Source organism: Lutra lutra, chromosome 1, assembly GCF_902655055.1.
Source record: "Lutra lutra chromosome 1, mLutLut1.2, whole genome shotgun sequence".
NCBI classification, from domain to species: domain Eukaryota; kingdom Metazoa; phylum Chordata; class Mammalia; order Carnivora; family Mustelidae; genus Lutra; species Lutra lutra.
The window spans coordinates 167,303,779-167,318,405 of NC_062278.1; the positions used below are offsets into that span (position 1 = coordinate 167,303,779).

The 14,627-nt window shown below is 52.3% G+C and overlaps 1 protein-coding gene across 7 annotated transcripts in view; it reads right to left on the minus strand.

Moving 5' to 3' along the window:
• Positions 1 to 856: 856 nt before the first annotated feature.
• Positions 857 to 14,627, minus strand: part of GRIP2 (glutamate receptor interacting protein 2) — a 90,933-nt gene continuing 77,162 nt past the window's right edge. For 4 of the 7 annotated variants that reach the window (XM_047743726.1, XM_047743749.1, XM_047743735.1 and 1 more), the window contains 8 exons: positions 14,077 to 14,221; positions 12,455 to 12,594; positions 11,602 to 11,781; positions 10,417 to 10,591; positions 9,016 to 9,121; positions 5,284 to 5,427; positions 4,470 to 4,616; positions 857 to 3,439 (listed from right to left, as the gene is read on the minus strand). In XM_047743726.1, coding sequence (XP_047599682.1) covers positions 3,281 to 3,439; positions 4,470 to 4,616; positions 5,284 to 5,427; positions 9,016 to 9,121; positions 10,417 to 10,591; positions 11,602 to 11,781; positions 12,455 to 12,594; positions 14,077 to 14,221 — 1,196 coding nt within the window. In that variant the 3' untranslated portion in view covers positions 857 to 3,280. Of the gene's footprint in view, positions 3,440 to 4,469; positions 4,617 to 5,283; positions 5,428 to 9,015; positions 9,427 to 10,416; positions 10,592 to 11,601; positions 11,782 to 12,454; positions 12,595 to 14,076; positions 14,222 to 14,627 lie in introns of those variants that run through there. The other 3 variants (XM_047743764.1, XM_047743753.1, XR_007129853.1) reach the window with 3 other exon arrangements.

Below are 14,627 nucleotides of genomic sequence, written 5' to 3' on the forward strand. Positions count from 1 at the left end.
GTCCAGCCATCCTAGCACACCTCTGGAGATGGGGCACGCACTCCATCCTGCATAGTTGATGGGAAGAAGCTCTTCCTCAGCCCACACAGAGCTGTGGTTCCCAGATGAGGCCTGGCCGTGACCTCAGGGTTTATCATGCCCCAGCTGCCCTATGAAGACTCAGGGCATTGATAGGGCCATACCCAAGCCAAAGGGGCTCTGTATAGCAGACCTGCCACTCACCTGCCTCCTTGGCTTCACCCTGCAGACAGAATAAAACCCATAGTCCCCACCCAAACCCTTCCCATTGGGCCCTGCACACCTCCCACCTGGTCTCCCCACTCTGCTTCTGGGTCCCCTTTCTCTTCTGGAACCCACCAAGTTCATTCCCACCTCAGAGCCCTTGCACTTGCCTGTGCCCTCTGCCTGGGACAGTTCTTCCTGTCCCCTTAAAGACAGGGAACTCCTGTCTTTAAGGTCTCACCCCAAATGTCACCTCTTCAGAGAAGTCCTTCTTGACCCCTGAGCTACAGCTCTCGCCAACCCCCCCACCCCCTGCTCTATGCCCATGACTGGGTTTTTTGGTTTGTTTTTTTCTTCACTGCACTCTCTACCTCCTGAAATAATCCTTTACAATTTGCTTCCTCGTTCACTGTCTGCCATTAGAATCTAAGCCCCATATGGACAGGGCCTCATCTGTCGTGTTCATGTTGTTTTTGTTTTCCCAGAGGCTGGAATGATGCAGAGCCCAAGAGACCTACAGAATGGATGAATGAATTAAAAGCAGGGAAGATGTCATCACCTCCAAACCGAAGCTGACTATGGCCAGCCTATGATTTAAAGAAAAAAAAAAAAAAGGCAGACACCACAGTGTAGTTCCATTTAAATAATTTTATTTAAAAAAAAAACATCCCAACAGCACCTCACCCACTCCCAGCTCCTAAGTCCCTGCAGCCCCTGCAGAACAGATTTATACACGGGCCCCGGACCCCAAATGGCCTTGGCAATGCAGCCCCTTGGCATGTGCTTCCCGAGAGCCCTAAGAAAACCCCATGTAGAAAAATACTTTACAAGGAATATGCTCTAATCCCAGCCAGAGAAAAATACAGCTTTTGGGGGTGGAAGGGGCAGGTCACAGGAGCTGTACCCAAAATGCATAGGCAGGCAGGATGCTCACCGGGGACGGGCATCGGGGAATGTCAAGTCTGGGATCTATGATCCCCATGAGAAGCCAGAATAAATATTGCATATGAGAAGGCTGGCCACGCCAGGGGCCACTGGTGGCCTGGTTGCATACGTCAGGGGGGGGATGGCAGAGGCCTCAGCCCGAGGAGGCAGGGGGCCACCAGTCGGGGAGGGGCTACTGCTTCCCTCACCTGCAGTCAAACACAGTTCTCCTGAGCTGAGAGGCCCTGGGAGTGTGGACTGTCCAGCCCCATCCCTTGCCAGAGGCCCAGAGAGGCTGGGCAACTTGCCCAAGCTCACACAGCTGCAGTTTCCAGTGGCCATGTCTCTGTGGTGCCACCCTTAGGCCCCCAAGCTGAGGGCCCTTGGCTTTTGCTCAGTGCCCCTATGCTGGGGGGGAAGGCAGTGCCCTTTCACCCCGGGGCGGGTGTTTACACAGGAATCCACAATAGCAGAGGCAATGGGCAGTCCAGCCCTGGCATGGGAGGCTCCCCAGGGAAGGCAGGGAGCGGCAGGGTGCGGGGAAGTGGAGGGAGAAGACAAGAGAATGCAGGCCCTTGGGGAGAGAGTGGGCAGGGTGCCCTGTGGGCATGGTTCTGGCCGTGACAGGGAGGCCCGTACCTGCTCAGAGACTATCCTCCCCTAGATTGTCCAGAGAGGGTCATACCAAGGGCGGGGGGGTCACAGAGCAACCAAGCTGCAACCCAGAGCAAAAAGAACAAGACTCTTGACTCCCCATCCTGTCCTTCAAGTGGAAGAGCATTTGGGGGCCTCCACAGGATGGAAGCATGGAGGATGCAGGTGGGAGTTGGTGCCCCATTTTCCTGAGACCCCCCATTCAGAGCAAAGCAAATCCCCAGACCTGACCTGGGGATCCAGCCTGCCCACCTCCATCTCTAGGGCTGCAGCCCAGACCACCAAGTGCAGGCCTCTGCCCTTCTCAAAATCAAAAATGTTTCTGGTCTGTGGAAAATGAGGACAATGACTTTAAGGAATGCTGGTGGTTCCAGATTTCAAGTGGGAATAAACTTTCTTAAATGGCCCCTTTGGACACTGTCACCTTTGGGTGTGAGAATGGCTCATCTCTGTCCCACCTGCCTACCTTTGCCTCTGTGCCTCCCTCTCTGCGTCTCTCCTCCTTCATGGGATTGGAGATTGGAGAGGACATATATCATCTTCCATGTGATACCTCTATGGTCTTCCCATCTCCACTGAAATGGCAGGTGAATAAAAACTCCTAGGTCTTCTGTCCCAGACGACTCCCTCACATCGCGAGGGGCCTGGTATGAGAGGGGTATATTCATATAGATCTGTGCCTACACCTCCAACAAAAGCAGGAGGGGCCAAGAGCCCAAAGCCTGACACCAAGCTGGCCCAAAGGGCGAAGAACTGCAGGTCTCAAATCCTGGAGGCTTCAGACCAGAGAAGCGGAAATGAATCACTCACTTTCAGAATCAATAAGCTGATGTTTCCTGGACTTCAGTCACCCCAGCTCAAGAGCCTCTTAAGTGGGAAAGCCAGCAAGCCCCAAACACCAGAATTCTGGAGAAGGAAAGGGGCTAGGCTCCCACCCTGAGTGGCATCCCTCTTGGTGGGAAGCTGTCTAGAAAAATTGCCCCCCCCCAGCCACACCCTAAATGCTCCCCCTGTGGGGCAACTAACTACCTGAGCGTGTGCAGACCCATTGCCCAGACGCCTCACACTTCAGTCCATGATTGCACCGGGGGTATCAAGTTCCAACTTGCTCACCTCCTGTGACAGGGAGCTCACTCCTCCCCTCCAACTGTACAGCTCTGCTGGGAGAAAACACTCCCAATGAGCTGGGCTCCCTAGCTCCTAGGCTCCTCTTCTCCCAGCTGAGCAGCCTGGCTCAACCCATACTGAGTGGGGCTCCTCTGGGCATCTTGGGAGTCCCAACATGGAGAAAGACCTAGATGTTACTCCAACTAGGGCAGGGACCACAGAACCGGAGAAGAGAGACAGATTCCGTCCGTGGCTCAGAGCCTGCCAGATGAACAGATGGATGAGTGAGTGGCCAGGTCTCCAGCCCAGTTACAGGTCTGGCGGCCAGGATCTACTCCAGTAGCCCCTGGGGTGTCCAGACCACATGCTGACTTCAGAGCATCCGGGGGCTGCTGGGGCCCGGTGCTCGCGGGGCTCGGCTGCTCTGTGCCAGAGGGTTGCGGCTGATGACCAGTGCTAGGACGTCGCCTGCCTCCGCCAGGAGCGGCACAGCCAGGCAGCAGTCAAAGTCCCGCGTGCGAACGTGGTTGACCTGCAGGAAACACAGCCAAGGGGACAGATGGGCATCAGCAGAGCCTGGGCTGAAGTAGGTAGGAATCATGAGGTGTCCTCAAGGGTGGGCCCAGGCCCAGCCCAGATAGAGGGTCCATCTAGAACACACAGAGAGAAGTCCTCCTTCTTCGAGCTCTCTCTCAATCCCTTTGGTTAGGTTTTATCAAAGAGAAACCCCGAAGGGGGCGCCAGGACATCCTTCCCACTTCTCTAACACCTACTCCTCTCCCTTTTTCAACATGGAAGAGCAGACCACTCAGCTTCCTGCCTAGAAATGGTGACGTTGCTTTGCTTCTTTGACTTTTTACTTCACAGTGACCTTCTATGTCAAGCAAGGAGTGCTGGTTTTTCATTCCTAATGACATGAAAAGCTTCCTTTCAAAATAAATTCAAGTCGGAAAGCCTCCGCCAACGTAAAGGAAACATATTCAGTAAATGTAGCACCAACACAGCAAAAATCACGCCAGGGGAACAAAAGCAGCTGGGGCGTGGGAAAAACACCACCGGGTGGCGGGACCAGCGCCATCCCAGAGCTTTCCCTCGGCTCACGTGTATTTCCCAGGGTCCCTTGCCATTAGCGGTGCGGGGTCATGTGACTGGTTCTGGCCAATAGGCTGTGAAGGGGAGTGGTGGGTGTTGCTTCTGGGTGAAGGCAGGAAAAAAACCCACGGGTGATTTTCCAGTCTCCATTCCCATGTCACGTGGTGGAAGGCATTTGCGGGAGGGTAGAGCCCCCACCAGCCTGGTAGAGCAAGCCCATGTCGGCCCCCAGTGGACAAATGAATGTTTGTGTGTTAAGACACTAAGATTCGGGGCTGGCTGTTACTGTAACGTAACAGAGCCTGACCTGACTATAGGACTGTTGTCATTCCCTTCACATAGGAGGAAGCTGGGGCTCAGGGAGAAAAGGTGACATGCCTAAGGCCACTCAGCCAGGGTAGAAGTGGGGCTCCTTCCACAGGAGGCGAGGAAAGGTCACACTATCTATGGTGCCCCCAGCCCAGCATTACCTGAAGGACCCTGTCGAAGGGCCGGAGGCCCCCACGTTGGGCTGGCCCATCAGGGCGCACAGTATGGACATAGACACCCTTCTCCAGGAGGCCGTCAGAGACACTAAAACCAAAGTCATTCCGCAAGGGGTCCTTGTGCAGGGTCACCTGGGAGCAGAAGGAGGAGGAATTCCCTGGAGATCTGACCTTTGCCCCAGCTCCCCAAAGCAGCCCAAATCCCTTGGTGTGGAACCCACACCAAGCCCCCAGCCCAGCTGCACTCCCTGCCGTTCTCCATGGCAGCACACCCTTCGGTTCCCGGCACCAGTCACAGTGGGGAACCCGGGGAAGGGGTTCCTTCTCAGTTCTTCTTCAGTCCTCTCCCTTCCCTCAGGAGAATGTCTCCGTGGGGGTATTGACAAGTTTCCACCCCCCTAACACTTGCTCATCTCTCAAATTTACCAAGAGGCTCTGAGCCTTCTAAGGGCTACCGGTGGAGAGGTTTCTTCTCCGTTTGTTTTTCTTTCTTTTTTTTTTTTTTTAAGATTTTATTTATTTATTTGACAGGCAGAGATCACAAGTAGGGGGAGAGGCAGGCAGAGAGAGAGAGGGGAAAGCAGGCTCCCTGCTGAGCAGAGAGCCCGATGTGGGGCTCAATCCCAGGACCCTGGGATCATGACCTGAGCCGAAGGCAGAAGCTTTAACCCACTGAGCCACCCAGGCGCCCCTCCATTTGTTTTTCTATATAGTAACCCACAGGTGGCAAGGGAGGCTGGCTTCTCCTTTAAGGAAGTGGTGTATATATGTATACCCCGCGCCCAGCCCCAGCGCCCACCTTGTGCATCTCTAAGGGTGTCGGCAGCAACAGCTCCTGCATCTCTTCAGGGGACGCTTGTACCTCCTGGCCCCTCTGCCAGGGCTGGTGGCTGGGTCTGCCCTCGAGGGCCACACTCTGCACCGTGCCCGTCATGATGGATGCCTGCGGATACACAGTCCTTCGTGGGGATGCCTGTTTGCCTGCTGTTTGCAGTCAGCATCTGTGGACAACTACTCTGTGTCGGCCTTCAAAGTCACAGCGGTGCCCAGCATAGACAGGGTCCCTGCCCTCCTGGGGCTCGTGGTCTGAGCGTGGGCAGGGGGAGGGGGATCCTCGATCACACCCACAATCAGAATACTAATTGTTGGCCCTGAATGAGTAATGCTTACTCTGTTCTGAGCTCAGTTCTACTCACCATGCACACAGAACCCATTTTGTTCTCTACAATACTACCAGACAGGCAAATACCATTTTGGCAGCAGTGGGGTGGGGGTGGGGGGGTCCATTGTACAGGTAAGAAAACCCAGGCTAAGAGATATTATGATTTGAAATCAGAATCTGGTTTCAAAGTCAAGGATCTTAACCACTCTGCTACCTTGCTTATCATAAAAATAAATAAGATAAAATCACACATGAAACCGCAAAGAGTTTACCACTCCAAGAGTCTCATTTAAAGATCTTAAAGGATGAACTCAGAAACAAGAAGAATGCAAGAAGCAACAGTGAGCAAAGAAGTTAATTGCCTTCAACCCGAATGAGTACTGACTAGAACCCCACATGAACTAGCTGAGCAATTTATAAACAAGCAGGGAGACAAGAGGAGAGAGTTTAGAGGGAAACGGGAGCATTCTACAGGCCCTGTCTCGTTAAGGAGAGGGGGCAAAGGCATTGACTCGACTTTGCTAGAAAAAGTCAAATGCACCTGATCTTTCCAAAAAGTTAGTCTGTCCATAGAATGGAATATTATTTGGCCATAAAAGGCATGAAGAACTTATGCGTTCTACAACATTAAGCTAAATGAAAAAAGTCAGACATGAAAGGCCACATACTGCATGACCTGATTTATAAGAAATATCCAGAATAGGCAAATCCATAGAGACAAAAAGCAGACAGTGGCTGGGACATGTGGGGTTTCTTTTGGGGATGTTAGAAATGTTTCTTTTGGGGATGTTCTGGTTGTGTAAATGCAACATCGTGAATACATGGTATTCGTGATTCTCCTTAATTCATCCTTTTTACTTTTAACATTCAATTTACACTTTAACATGGTAAATTTTAAGTTATGCGAATTTTATCTTAATAAACAAAATTTTCAAATTAGCATCATTAAGAAGGTGCTGGACTAAAATTAAGAGAGACTGAAAAGGCATAACAACGAGGTGCCAAGCATGGACTGGGCGCTGGTTTAGCCAGACCAGGTGTAAAGGGAAATTTGGGGTCAACTGTGAAAATCTACATATGGCCTTGGTATTAAAAGAGATGAAAACGTATTAGATAGTTATTTCTATGTATGGAAAGAAATGGAGTAGCTGTAGCGTGTACATCGTGGTTTCACTATCCTAAAAATACATATACTCTCACTGAAGCAGTAACAGTCATGATCTATGTGTGGTGGGAATGTTGTGTTCTTATATTTTATTTTGCTTATTTTAGTTTTGATTTTATCTCATTTATCTAATTTTGCACCATCCACATATATGGCTTCTGTAATAATAAAATATTTTAAATTTAAAAATTGATTATTAAAATAAATGAATTAAGGATAATCACTAAAAGAATAAAAATTATAAAAATGACTGTTTTGGTGGTGGAGAGAGTAAAGAGGAATAAGAAATTTATCAATACTAGAAAAGGAAAGATAGTAGATTAGAAATACAGAGAAAGTGGGATACATAGAAAGTACAAATTATATGCTAGAATTAAGTTTAATTATATTAGTAATCATAATAAATATAAATGAACTAATCTTTAAAAAGAGAAAGGTTCTTGGATTGGGGGGAAATCAGCTACATACAGCATAAAACAGATATGTTTAAAATGATAAATGTACACACTTAGTAACAGTAATTTTGTTATTCCATATTGTTATGGGGGAAAATGGAATTTAAAGTGGAAAGTACATAGGGATAGAGATACTGATGAATAATAAAAAGAAAAATTCACCAAGAAGTTCCAGCAAGCATGAATTTATATGAAACTAGCAATATAACCTCAAAGGACAGAAAACAAAAATGACAAAATGTCAAGAACTTGCCGAATCTCCACTCATGATAATTTTATCATACCATCAACCAAAAAAGATAAAGATAAATAAACCATATAACATTTCATAAGAATGCAGATCTGAACAAGTCTATGAACAATCTGGATCTACAGAAAACCCTACACCCAACAAAAGGGAATTTGCATTGTTTTGTAGGCATACATGAAATGTTTACTAAAACTGATCACACACTGGGCCACAAAGAAGTCTCAACAAATGCCAAAGAATTCAAAGCATATGGAACACATTCTCTGGCCATAGTACATATGAACTAAAACCCAATATGAATTGGTTTTAAAATTTGGATTTAAAAAACAAAACTCAGGGCACCTGGGTGGCTCAGTGGGTTAAAGCTTCTGCCTTCAGCTCTGGTCGTGGTCCTAGGGTCCTGGGATCGAGCCCCACATGGGGCTTTGTGATCAGCGGGGAGCCTGCTTCCCTTCCTCTCTCTGCCTGCCTCTCTGCCTACTTGTGATCTGCCTGTTAAATAAATAAAATCTTTGAAAAAAATAAATTAAATAAAAAATAAAAAACAAAACTCTCCACTTCTGTGTCATTCAAGGGCTTAACTAAAATCATAATAAAATTTTTTGAAATATTTGGAATTGAATGATCCAGAAAAGCATCACAATCAAAATTTGTGGAATCCAGCCAAAGCAGTGTCTGTGGCTAAAATCATAGCTTAGGATGCACTATGGTAGAAAACATATGTAAACACAAATGAAGAAGAAGCTAAACACAGAAATGAGTAAGACAGAAAACAATGAAACACATGAGAGAATTAACAAAGCCCAAAATCAGTTCTTCGAGGAGCCTCTTGATTTGTAAGACCGATGGAGGAAAAAATCAACAATTTAAGGGGCAAAAGCACAGATAAAATGAAAGTTTAAATTAATGTTCTCAGAGCATGAAGGAGTTTCTGAAATGACCCAGCGGGATCCTTCCTAGACCTTCCCGGGCAGCCTGTTCCACCATGGGCCATGCTGACCTCGCACAAAGCTGTATTCACTTCTCAGTTCCCCCGAGCCCTCATCCCCTGTGCTGTCCCTGACACTGACACCCACGTGCTTCCACAGGGCACGCCCACAACCACATCCCCAGGCTGTACCTGCACACAGACTCCAAAACCGCCCCTCGGCATCCAAACGTGCGCTCACACACATCTGCTCTGAAAATACCCTCCGCATCTGTGCATACACGAGCATGGCCACATGCACGCACACACGCATGCCCCTGCTGCACACACGTCTGCATGTGCACACACCTCCATGCGCCATGCCAGTGCTCTCCATCACACCTGTATATGTGTCCATGCACAGCCTGCATGTGTGTGAAGACACCTTTACACGGGGGGCGCCGAGTGAGTGCGTGGTGCACGCCACACACGAGCAGGATCCCATCAACATGCTTGTTTCCAAAGGCACGCACATCGGTAGTGTCCATGCACAGGGGTTCCCTAGGAAGGTCTGTGGGGTGAGTGGCCCTACCTCCAGTTCCCTCAGCAGCTCTGACTGACCACATGACTCCAGGTCTTCGAGCGCTTCCCCAAACATGCGCCAGAAGCCCTCCTCACGGGCAGGGCCGGGGGCTGGGCTGTAACGTAGGAACCAGAGAGGGTCAACTCCTGGTGGGCAGGTGGGCGGGCAGGCGGGTTGGGGCCTGAGGAGTCTTCGGGGCCCCGGGGCCCAGCGTTGGGCTCGAAGGGCCTTAGGGTGGGCGGGCGGGCGGGCGGGCAGGCAGGCGGGCAGGCGTCCTCGGTGGCAGTGCTGGGGCCCCAGGGCAGTGGTTGGTGACACGGAATGGGGGGAAGAAGACGCAGTTAGGGGCGACCAGGACTGTCGGTGGCCAGTTAGAACAGGGGCAGATGAGACGGGGTGGAGAGCGGTGACACAGGACGCCTGGGAAGAGAGACAGACGGACGGACAGACAGAGAGGAGATCCATGGTGTAGCCCCAGAGGATGGGCCCTGGCCCCACCCAGACACACGGCATTGTAGCACAGTGACAGGGACAGAGCTGGAACCAGCGAGGACACAGATGGATGGAGAGGATGGTGTATCTGTGCTTGGGGAAGGGTCCAGGCCACCCCACGGCTTCCACTGTACAAACCCGTCATCAGCTCTAAAATCGAGGCACCCAGCTAGGAGCCCTACCCAGAAGGGACAACAGCCAGGTCATTAACCAGGTGCACACAAGGCAGCCAGTGCCAGGAGGAGGCTCACAGGAGCAGCTGGGGGCCAGCGGAGGGAGAGATGCCTTGAGTCTGGGAAAGTCAGGGGAGCCTCCTGGAGGCAGGGGAACATAAGCTAGGTTTCCAAGGCTGCAGAGGCCTTGGCCAGGAAGAGAAAGGGAAAGGCACTAGAGGCAGAAGGAAGTACCCAATCCAAAGCACAGGCACAGGAGGGGTGGCTGAGGCTGGATGAGAAACAGCGTTTCTCCATAGGGCCTGCTCTTGGCAGGAGTCGCCCCTGGGGGTCATGCAGTGTCCTTCAAAGCCAATGCTACCAAACCACATCCATGGCCAGGGCGGGTGTTTGGAACCCGAGGGCCTTTGCAGGAGGCCATCAAGCCATCTGGGCTAAGTCAAAAGGGTCAGGTTCAAGTTCTGAGCTGTTCATCTGAGAATAGGAGATCACCAGATTCTGGAAAGGCAAACACCTTCCATGCCTTTGCCACTGCTGTGCCCTCTCCCTAGGGCACCCTCATCCCCATCTCAGCCTGGCCAAGGCAACACTGCCTGATGTCCCCTCTGCTCTCCTGGGAGACACCCCTCCTCGAGAGCCAGACAAGACTCTCCGCTGTCCCCACCACTGTGGCACAGGGACCCTCAACCCAACTGAGCCAGGAGACCATGACTGCCTCCTCTCTCATGGCCTTCCCACCACAGACCTAGTTGGTGGCTCCCAGTCCTCCTCTTCCTCCTCCTCGGGGAAGCTCTCATCCGTGGGGGCCGGGGTATAGCTCGTCCTCCGGGGTTCAGTGGGTGGGGGGCTGCTTCTCAGCCGGCTGGGCCGCCACTCCTGGGGGGTCACGCCCCGAGCCACCGTCTGTGGAGTGTAGGAGCCTGCCAGGTGGAGAGGGAGATGTCTGTAACTTACCTTCCTTCCCGCCCCTTTTCCAGCTGTGCTGGATGACCCTGGATAGGTCTTTGCCCCCTCTCACCTGACGTGACTACCCAGAGTCCCCTGAGTGCCTTGCCACGTAGTCCCTACCCCCAGAACCCCCTGGAACTCCTGATCACCCAGCAGAAGAGTTAATGGCCAGGGCTCCAAGTCCCTGTCCCAGCTCCATTGGGCTTAGCCTGGCTGCCTCCTGCCTGGGGAGGAGGTTCACTATTTAAACCATTCCTCTCTGCCTGCCTTTGGGAGCTCTCAAGACCCTGCCCCAGAAGTAAGCTAAGAGATGCTGACCAAGGACAAGACATGGGGAAGCAGAGACCCAGGGAAGGCAAATATACTACCGGTGAGCCCAGTGCTGGGAGCCACCCAGGCCACTTAGAGGCCTTGCTCCACTAGTTCTCTGAGCTGTGCCTTAGAGAGGCCAGAAGGCCAGCTGCTGGGGTCAAATGCCCCCCAAGCCCCGAGGCCACCCATGGGTCTCCACACGCATGGGGGAGGGGCTTATGGCCTCAGAGGGCAGCCTAGACGTTTCCATCTTAAGGCTGGTCTTGTGGGACAGGGTGGGGAGGGGCTTTCAACCTTCCCATCTTCAACTGGGTGCAATAAACATTGCTTGGGCACCTGCTGTGTACAGAGCACTGGGGCTAGGAATGAGAAAGACGAAAATAAGGCCAACTTGGTCCTTAACCTCAAGGTGGGGAACTCCACAGGGCTATGGATGTCAATCAAAAGATGTGTAAAGGCCTGAGTTCCATGCTCTGAGCAGTGAGGGGCCCTGAGAATGGACAATGGGGCCTTGGTGGGGGCAGGGTCTGCCTTCTGGAAGTGTCCCTGAAGGATGAAGCAGGGAGAGGAGGAGAGAGAATGAGGCAGAGAGAACAGCCCCTGCCAACGTGTGGCAGCTGGGGTGGTCCAGAGAGAGCATGTCGCTGGTCCTGGGGCCCCAAGGCATTACCTGGGCCCCCAAATCCACCCTCTGTGGCTGAGCTGTCCCAGGACTCTACAGCGCTATCCACGCTAGGCACAGCAGGTGAGAACCGGGCTGCCAGCAGGCCTCCTTTGAGTGCCTCAGGTGGGTCCTCATCTGCATCACTGGCCTCGCTGAGGCTGCCCGACTTGCGTCGTGGGAGGGGGCCTGGGACAAAAAGGGGGTGTCACCACCACTGGCCTCTGACCTCAGAGACACAGAGACACTCAGTGAGCCTCAGCTTCTCCACTTCTGTCTGGTTTGTCTCACAGGCACCGAGCCCCCCTACCCCCACCCCTGAGCCTGCTGCTGAGCAATCTGATAGAAGGGGAAGGGCACACTAATGGGCAAACCCATTTCACAGACAGGAAAACTGAGGCTGAGTTCTCTGCACTGGGCCCTGGGGAGCCCCTGAGGCTCTGGGTCTGCACAACACACCCAAGGTCACATGGTGAACAACAGTGGAGCCCAGATTAGAGGGAAGGCCCGAAATCTCAGGCTCCTTCCACTGCAGCTGGTGGCCTCCCTGCCAAGGTACAGGGCTCAAATTCAGGGGAAACTGAGGAATGCACAGGCTACAACCCTAAGGCAGAACAAGCAGCCTTGAGAGGCAGGCGGTGATGGAGAGAGTGGTTCAGACCCAGACTCTGCCCTACACAAGCTGTGACCTTGGGACCACCCCTCCCCTCTCTGAGTCTGGTCTCCTCAGCTGTCCCAGGTGTCTTCCCAGCTCCATAGGATCTGGTGAGGATGCCATGAGGTTGGGCACAGGAACCTGGGACAGAGAGATTTCCCTTCCTAAAAGGGTGGACGGCCCCAGGGGCAGGAGGGGGAGGCTCACGGTCTAGCTGCTTCTTGATCTTCAGGGTGACAGTCTCGCCAGCCACCTGCAGGAGATGGATGGCCTCACTCAGAGGCCGGCCCTTGAGGCTAACACTGTTGATGGCCAGGATACGATCCCCAACGTGGATAGCGCCAGTCCTGGGGAGGGGGGCACAGGACAGAGAATGAGAGACATTCAAGGCTTCGGGGAACTCGGGCACAAGCCTGAGGGACCTCAGTTAAACCCAACTGTAACAAAAAGCAAGTGTCATCTAGGGTAGCATTCATAGACGTACAAAGTCTAGAATTTGGGGGATGCAGGGGTGGCTCAGCCGGCAAAGCGTTCGATTGTCGATTTCAACTCAGCTCATGATCTCAGGGTTGTGAGATTGAGCCCCGCATTGGGCTCCATGCTGGGCATGGAGCCTGCTTAAGATTCTCCCTCTCCCTCTGCCCCTCTCCCCACTCTCTCCCTCTCTAAAAAATAAAAAATTAAAAAAAAATTAAGTCTAGAATTTGGGAGGGAGGGGATGATTCTGCCTGACTCTAAATTTAGGTTCTGGAACCGTGCCTGGCTTTGCCCACCCAGATCCCCAGGGGCCCGGGGGCATAAGTTGGGGGAGATGGTGGGCTGAGTGCGGGAGGTCAGAGCTGTCTGTCCCACGTGGCTACTGGGTCCCGAAACGTGGCTAGCCCAAACTGAGATGACTTGACTATATAAAATACACAACGGGTTCTGAAAACAAAACATGAAAAAAAAAAGAATGTAAAACACTCTCGTTAATAATTTATATATTGACTACACATGTTGAAATAAATATGTATTTAGGATTCATATTATTTGTTTCCTTTTATTTTTCTAATATGGCCACCAGAAAGTTTATACTGAAATGTGGGGATCGCATTACATTGCAATTGGTCAGCACTGAGCGAGATCAGCCCAGTGAGGGGAGACTGTCGCGTCCTCAGGACCCAGAACCGGTTGGCACATGGGAGGTACCCAGGCAAAGTGGGAGTGGATGACTGCACTTGAGATAGGAAACGACCACACTAGTCTCCGCAGTGGACCAGCAGGGGGCGCTCCAGGAACAGGGAGCCCTTCACCGATGCTCAGTGTTCTTCCCCACTCCCTGCCCCACTCAAATCCTCTTGCTGCAGCCAGCCTTCTTTCCTTCTCCAGGGGCCCAGCCTGTCTCCCCACCCCAGGGAGGCCTGGCCTCCCTATGACCCCTGTGGGGCCCTGTTCCACCTCCAGGGCCCAGATTCACCTGCTCCCCCCAGTCTGGACAGCCTGGGACACCCTCTTCTCACAGCTTCCCCAGACGAGAGGACAGCAGGGAGGCCCCTAATGCCTCCAGAAAAGCTCCAGGCTGTGCCAGGACTGAAGGCACACAGCAGGCGCTCCAAAAAGGCTCACCATGCTGACTTTCTAGAAATGCTGAATCTCCAGATTGGGAGGCAGGTCTGCCAGAAAGGGGCTGGTCTGCCTCTGTGGAACTGAGGCTCAGAGAGAGAAGGGACAGGCCTGATGCCACCCAGGACATCGACTTGGAACCGATGTCAGAATCCACTTCGGCTGTTCCCAGAGTCCAACCCCTGCCCTGTGACGGTCCCCGTGTATCCCACAGGACCCCAGCTCACCTCTCAGCCAGACCACGTTTGGTGAGGCCTGAGATGACAATGGGGTCAAAAGGCTCCTCTGTGCCCGAGATGGTGATTCCCAGGGGACCCCCGTAGCGTTTCAGCTCCACTGTGTAGCTGATGGCACCTGTGGTCTCTTGCTCATCTGCAAAGGCGGCACCCATCAGGTGGGGTGCAGCGGGGCAGGACCCTGGAGCTCGACCCCCCCAGCCCCCAGTGCCCTGGTGAAATTACTCCCTCAAATTCATCCATTCACTCAACTATCTACTCGTGCCATGACTTCAGATGGCACTGCCCAGGGACCCTGAGGCCACCTCTGCCTCCACAAATGTTTTCTTGCACCCAAACCCCATGGAAAAAAGAAGAAAAGGATCGTGAAGCCAACATTCTAAACTATAGACTTTACCCCAGACACAAAATAATTAATCATGAGGATAAGAAGAAACCCGACTTTGGCTTTCTTTAAAAAAAGATGAAGAAGAAGAATCTGCCCACAAGAGACCATCCTTCCCAGGGCAGGAGTTGGCAGCTGACCCTCTGAATAACGGACT